At 38.7% G+C, this 7580-nt stretch overlaps 1 protein-coding gene across 3 annotated transcripts in view; it reads right to left on the bottom strand.

Moving 5' to 3' along the window:
• Window positions 1-2026: 2026 nt before the first annotated feature.
• Window positions 2027-7580, bottom strand: part of TAB3 (TGF-beta activated kinase 1 (MAP3K7) binding protein 3) — a 58036-nt gene continuing 52482 nt past the window's right edge. For all 3 annotated transcript variants that reach the window (XM_054566580.1, XM_054566579.1, XM_054566581.1), the window contains one exon: window positions 2027-5980. In XM_054566580.1, coding sequence (XP_054422555.1) covers window positions 5832-5980 — 149 coding nt within the window. In that variant the 3' untranslated portion in view covers window positions 2027-5831. The remainder of the gene's footprint in view (window positions 5981-7580) is intronic.

Raw genomic sequence — 7580 nt, 5'->3', positions numbered from 1 at the left:
GGGAAGGGGGAAGAACATCAACGTGCAAGATACATCGATCAGTTGCCCCTTGCACGGCCCCAACAGGGTACGTGGCTCACAACCCAGGCATGTGCCCTGACTGGGAATCGAACCAGTGACCTTTTGGTTCGCAGGCTGGTGCTCAATCCACGGAGCCACACCAGCCAGGGCTAAAGATTCTTTTTTAAAATCATGCACACCCATAGCAGACTATTCTTATTGATTTAGATCAGAAATGGGGGATGGGATTTAGAAATGGCTATAGATGTTAGTGGTTCCTGATCAAGGGAACAGACCTACCTGAAAACAGGCTCGGTCCCCAAGACAGTTAATTATACAAGTCAGTCCGAAAAAAGCAGAGAATGTAATATAGAATATATTAACTAGAACTTTGTTCCCAACCTGCAATGCGAAACAGTGGGAAGCTAGGCTGTATCTATCGCCTGAGTTTTCTCACTCTCTATTTCTTACCACCAGAAAGCCCCGAAAGCACGGTCAAAAGCACACCCGCCCGTTTAAGAGGCGGGCAGGCAGGCAGTTGACGGCCCTGAGAATCTGAAACTGGTCTGGAACTGGCGAACCAAAAATCTCAGCCACATATTATATACCCTATTGAATCCTTTGACACCAAACATCACCTGGGTCATGAACTGGATTAGAAGGCCAACAGGCCAAAGTCAAGTCAGAAAGTTTGTAGAAATGCAGGTGGGAGACAAACGCTGGGTGTCCCGCACCCAACAGTCCCTCACACTTCTGTGTGGAAAGCTGAGCTAATCACTACCTAGAGAAATCATTATAGGGAGTAGATCACAGATAACGTCGTTCTCACAGACGCCTAATTACCAAAGCGAGCACCATAATGAACCACTGTTGTAACCCAACAAATTTGAAGTAATTTTCTATTTCAAAATAAATCAGTTGTTTAAAAGGGGGAATGAAAAAACCTCACATACTATTTTTAAAGTTATCTTTGAAGTTCTTTCTATGCACCACTTAACTTGCTGTAAGATGTGGTGGAGGGTAACCAAATAGCTGAAGAGGGAAAGTTTCCTTATGATTTCTGACAGTAAGGGAGGGAAAGTGTTTAAGCAGATTAAAAATGTAGGAGATCTAACAATGTCCAGTGTTCTAGTTACACCCTAATTGAGACATGCTTGTAAAAAAACAAACTTGTGAGGACTACTTGGGCAATTTAACACTAGGTATGCAATAATAAATTATTTTGTAAGGTGTGGAGTATATGGTGTTTAGGGTGAATTTACATGACTTCTTATGACTGAGGTTTGCTTCAAAATAATCAGGGAGGTAGGTGGATGAGAATACAGATGAAATAAGAATGCTTTATATATGGATAATTTTCTGTTCTTGTCTGTTTGCAAATTTTCATATAAAAATGTACAAATTATTTTGACTTCTAAATACTTTTTTTAAAAAAGATTTCATTTACTCTTAGAGGGGAAGGAAGAAAGAGAGATACATCAATGTGTGGTTGCTTCTCACATGCCCCTGACTGGGAATCAAACTGGCAGCCTTGTGGTTTGCAAGCCAGCACTCAATCCATTGAGCCACACCAACCAGGGCTAAATACATATTCTTAGTCACTGGAAAGCATCTACTGTAACTCACCTGCAGTAATTTCTGTGCAAAAGTTGGCAAGGCTGGCTCCAAATCCTACCAAAAAGAGGTTTGGGGCCTCTGATTTTTTGCCTTTGAAAAACTAGCTACAAATGATTTAAAAAATCATTTTAAATAACACTGAAGTGGAATTTTAAAAAATCTAAGTTCCTAACACATTCTACCTTTTAAATAAAATGTGCTTATATATACTTTAACCCAATTTTGAATGTAGAACAGAAATGTGATCAAAGATTAGATTTAGGTTAGACAGCGTATTTCAGTCCAGAAATAGTAAGTGTTGGAACTACAACATGTTTGACACTGTAAGTCATTTCTAACTACACAGAAAAGATGCAGAATGTAATGTTTGCTTTTAGTTTATTAATTTATTTTGAAGGAATCGTTGACTTTCCGAATATGTACTGTTTGGAGGTACGATGCATGCATAGCCTTTTAAAATATCTTTGTACAATTTCACTTCAAAATAATTTGATTCACAGCATACACAGAAATCTAAGAGACATGGTATTTACAAGATTTAGTAAGTTCTTGCTGTTTTAATGAAGAAACCGATCAATTCTTTTACAGTAGGAAAACATGGACATTGGGTGTTATCATAAGTATTGTTCAGTCTCACTTTTCATGGCTTTAAAAATTAAAATTGAGTCATTCTATTAATCTCTGAATGCCCATGCCATGCAAAATCTACTTGTTTTAAATATTTGGGGATGCACATACTACAGGAAAAAATGTATGTCTGGTGAATGTGAAAACGTCATCAGGATTAACTTTTACAATAAGAAAATACTGTTAATTCTTTCAGAAACATACAGTAGTGGTGCAACACAGACAGTGCCCAATTTATTGATTTTTTTAAAGTAACATTTCAATTATCATTTTCCCTCTTCTCTACAGATATACAGACACAAACTGTAACATGAAGTCATTCAAAGTCTGAGCAATGACAATTTTGAAATAAATCAATATTAACTATAAAGGGACATCTTCACATTCCAGGATACATTGTTGATATTTTCAAAGAACAATTTCCCTATACCTTATATTCTTCTTGTTTATACCATCAGACATTACAATTACCTTTAAAAATACTATATAAAACTTGAGTTGCCACAGAAAGTTGGATACGAACCCTAGATAACTGGGACAAAGCAATGACAAAATTTAAGGAAATAATTAAAAAGTACTAAAATTGAGACCAGCTCCTTAAAAGTTATTAAACTGCTCATCACACATCCCATTTCTCTCAGGGAAACAAATTAGCAACACTTTCCCCACCATCATTAATCTGCTCTAAAACTACTTTTTTTATTTATTTTTTATTTTTTATTTTTTTACAATGCATTTGTTTCTTTAAAACTCCCTGCCTCTACCCTCTCCCAAACAAGGTCATTATCAATTTGAAACATTTACAATGCCTAGAAAGTTTCTGGGTCCTCTATTACCTCTATAAACTTTTAAGACCTCCAGAATTTAGGAGGCAATGTACTTTAACAAAATGGTGAATGTGCTTTCTAAAAACCCAGCTTACCAAAGTGAAATAATTTCAAATGTGTAGTTAGGTCTGTGTTAGGAAAAAAACTTTTAAAAGAAACAAGTGCACCAATTGATAGGCTCCCTCAGCAGGTAGGTACCGTCCAATTTGTACCCTACCGTTTATGTGCCAAATGTCTGTACATATCAGCCTGACTAGGAGATCCTTATGGAAAGGCACCTTGAAAGTTGACTGAATTCTTCAAACTGGTCACAGGCAAGTAGTAGTGGATATATGGGACACAGTGAAATGTATCAAATTTATCAGTGTCAAATGACTTTGCTTAGTTCAAACACGGAATACAGCCTATGTTGGTGTATGACATTGTGCACGATCAGGAATGAACACATACAAAAAAACTTCCTTAAAATCAATCTGATGTCTCATACACCACCCTCTACACCTATCAAAATAGACTGGTTGCTCATTTCTCCTGGCAGGTGAAAACAATGATTGACTAGATATATCACCAAAGGGCTGGAACCATGCATCTACTGTATGATAGCAGCTTGTAACCCGGATGTATGTTCATGCAATAGTTTTAAAGTCATCTACATGGTTTTAATAAAGCATCAAACTGTTTTCATACATGCTACTTTCATTTTCAATTGACAACTGCCAAGTTAATTGCTGCCACTTCAGCATATCACTAAGAATACTGGTAAACCTTTAGCTAGAACACCAAGCAGTATATATATTTCCCCCTAAATTGTTACTAAAGACCAAGTGGGGTCCACCATCACTAAAGAGATATGAAACCATACAAAGGCAAAAGCATCAGCCTATTACAGAACAATAGGACTGAGACTGTTATCAGAGACTGACAGATACCAGTGTTACAAAAGCCTTTCAAGAACGCTGTGTTCAGGTCAATGCTTTGAAGTCCATCTGCTGTCTCACCATTATTTTCAGTTTTGCCACAGCTGTTGTATGCGAGATGTTTATCAGTGTCGTTACACAGCCACGCTTTGGGGAGTGTGGAAACATGATTTTGATGGGAAACTACGATGAGTTGTTATGCCTTTGGTTTCATTATGCTATTGAGTGCAGCTTATTTTTCCAGGTCTGCCAGAGTTTACTGCCAAATTAGAATACGACAGCTTGAAGTGTGTGTGTTTGGGGCGGGGGAGTGGATATTCCTAAAGTTATTAGCTCAGGTTTAAAAATCCTTAAGGATTAGAAAACCTACTGATTTTATTGCTCTTTATATCAACCCAAATAAGAAGATTCCAAAATCCAATTCTCAACGATGGTATAGTCCTTAGGTAAATGTCTTACTAATAATTTTCCAGTGGTGCATTCTAGAGAATCACATGATTTTCTGTCTCTTCAGTCATGCACACCCAAAAGTTCTAGTTTCATAAATGAGGAGTGCTTCAGTATCATGTGAACTACTTGAACGAACTCAGTGTTATTTCTGAATACAGTATGTTAAATTTGAGACATTTTTAGTTTCAAAGTCCTTTGTATTCACCTTTTTCTTAATCATATTTCTTGACTAGCCTTCTCTTCCCAGTGTGCAACTTTATGGTATCGGCCAACTGTAATTGCCTTCACTGGTTTAACGTATGTGCAAATAAATATGTATTGAATATTGATTTTCTTTCAGCTAAGTTAGGATTATGGCACAAAGTATTATCTGTGCTGTAAACATCATGAAGTCCTCACAAAACTGAAAGGGAGGTGGGAGGTGGGGTGGGGAGGCCCTATACACTACAAATATTTCTTGTAGAGAACCACAGCTGAGATCAAGATTTCCAAATGGATTTTGGAATGGCTTTACATTTGGCATACATTCACTGTGCTACTGGCAAAGCACAGTCTTACGAGAAGGTCATTCATAAAATCATACTTTGTAAGGACTTGTTATTTTAAAAACAATGACCTAATAAAAAGCATGCAATAACTTAAAAAAAAAAAAAGCTCTATTTACGTGGTGTAATTAGGTCTTAGTTACCAGTGTTGATATAGCTTGATGAATCATTGTACAAGCAAAAGGGATCTCATCACCTCTGATTGTACTTCCGACAAAGGGCACGCAATATGCCTAATTCCTGACTACTTCAAATCACATTTTAAAGCATCTTGTTTTTGTGTTGGAAATTACCCCTGAAAAAAGCAGCAATTACAAATACCCTTATTATTTTGCCCCCGCCCCCCACCCCAAATCATATTCTGAGTGCTTTTTCCTGTCCCTCTCTTCAGTAGGAAGCAACGGGAAAAAGCATGGGAGCCTTGGTTTTCCAGAGAGCTGTGACCAGGTAAGTCTGCTCTGGGGATTCACAGCTTGTCTGCAGAGACTGTAACATGTCATACTATTGATGCAAAGTTCTAGTTTATAAAATAAGGGTCACTCAGCAGTAACTTGAACAATTGGGATTCCACAGAAGAGTTCTCGACTTCTCTGTGTACATTCTTTCAGGGGTGAATCCTTTCCCAGTTTCAAGTATCCCTTTCTGTCTCTCCTCTGTAATGAGTTAAGAAAGGGGGGAAAAAACCCTCCCCATTTTTCTTGTAGTGAGCACAGGCGGCTACAGTGCCATTCCTCCTCCCCCTATGTCATCTGAAATGAAAAGGCTGGACAGATGAAGATGCCCGCGGTTTCCTTTTCTTCTAATTGGCGCTCGTTTTCACCGTCAACATGGTGCAGACTCTTCTGAACTCAGGTGTACCGGGGCATCTCGCACTGCTCACAGCGATTTAGTGCTGGGTGGTTCAGAAAGGTGCAGCTGTCGCAATTCCAAGGGGCCCCTTCATAGTCTTCATCTCGGGGCTGTGTCCGAGAACTCAGCTTGGAGCCAGGTAGGTGCTCTGAGGGAAGTTAGGATGAAAAGAGAGAAAAGACTGACTTTTTTCCAAGTCTAATCCCAAGTAAAATTAAAAACTATGCCACTTCCCCCCGCCCAAAAAACCCCAAGGGAGGTAGCTTCACACCTGACCTAATGTGAAAGCCAGTTAGTATACACAGCTACCAGAAGTGCATTATCCTACTTCGTTCTAAACGATTTCCTTCTTTGCTGTAAGAAAGAAGTCCCGTGTGGATTACCTTCCTAGCTCATTATCCACAGACTGTGGGTAGTTACTCCAGCCAAATGAAATAACTGAAATGTCTCATAGCATGTGCCATGTCCAGCTCTCTGTGACCCTCCCATACTGGCCGTGCTACAGTAAACCTCTGGCTGAATGCCTGCCTTCTTCCAGGGGACCTTCAGTTTCACAGTAGGCATGTGTTTCATGATAATGGCAGCAAGAGTTCAGAACAAAGTTCTCCCCAGTATGGTAAAAAGAGAAAGATAAAGACCCTACAGTTAGTAAATGATGATCTTTTATTCTCAGATTCTTTCCGATTAGTTTTTTTAAACGTCTATTTTTAAAATGTCTATACCTGGCAATATAAAATGCTGGCATTCTTATGTTGGTCCATGGGATTTCATTCTTGAAATTTTGGAAACTTAACTTACAGTTTTCCTAGGTCTTCATTCTCTCTGGGCTTGTGCTAAAAACAGGATCTTCGCTTCTAGAGTTAATTTGTAAATCCTGCCTTTTAGGAACAGTCCCTACCGAAAGCGTGGTCAGTAATGGAGGCTAACAGAGGCTAAAGATCTCTGGATGGAATTCACCCTGAAACCTGGAGCAAGGTCAGGGGTCTGTGAAACTTCACTGTATAAAACACAGGAAAATCCTCAGTCTACTGGAAATAAGATCATGATCCAAGGTAAGCGGCCTTCCTAAGCAGGTAATAAAAAACCAGATCTGGGGGAGTTTTAATCAGTGACCATTTGGGGGTTAAGCGTATGTTCCACGGGAAGTTAATGAGTTGACGGGGGTTTACCAGTTTGTCTTTAATGATGAATCGCTGGTGTGAACATTCATCAGGTTAAGAGAACTGAGTGTTAAACCCTGAATCTTACCGCAAGCTTAAGGCTCAGGTTCAATCAGGAGGTGACTTTAGCCTCACAACAGAAGAGAAAACCACTGGGTTTCCCAGCCTATTCCTGTGACTATAAAAAGGAGACAAGCTTGTTCCTCTGTCCTCAACTTTTAACTCCAATTATCACCCTTTACTAGTTTTCTTTTTTTGTCTCATGGAGGAATAAAAAGCACATTGTCAAAGCTTTCTGTTACAGGAAAAGTGTTCTACATGCCATTCATTTCCAGGAAAGATCCTCTCTCATACAGTAATCTCTAACATTTAATAAAACAACAAAATGCCCTGACAACCAACACTTCCAATGTATTTATCACAGAGTGAGAAAATGTAAGATGTTTAACCCTTAAATCGTCACATTCCATCTTTCTATGCTAACTCCAAACGTAGCCTTCAATTTTAGATGGTAGCAGTGCAAATGTTTAGTATGAAAAGGTTTTTCAAACTCCTCTTTTCTCTAAACTACAGAAACCTAACTAATCC

This window comes from Pteronotus mesoamericanus, unplaced genomic scaffold (assembly GCF_021234165.1).
Source record: "Pteronotus mesoamericanus isolate MK-2021 breed Mesoamerican mustached bat unplaced genomic scaffold, CSHL_Meso_final contig_173, whole genome shotgun sequence".
NCBI lineage: Eukaryota > Metazoa > Chordata > Mammalia > Chiroptera > Mormoopidae > Pteronotus > Pteronotus mesoamericanus.
The sequence above is the reverse complement of the archived record's forward strand: the minus strand, read 5'-3'. Positions and strand labels throughout refer to the sequence as shown.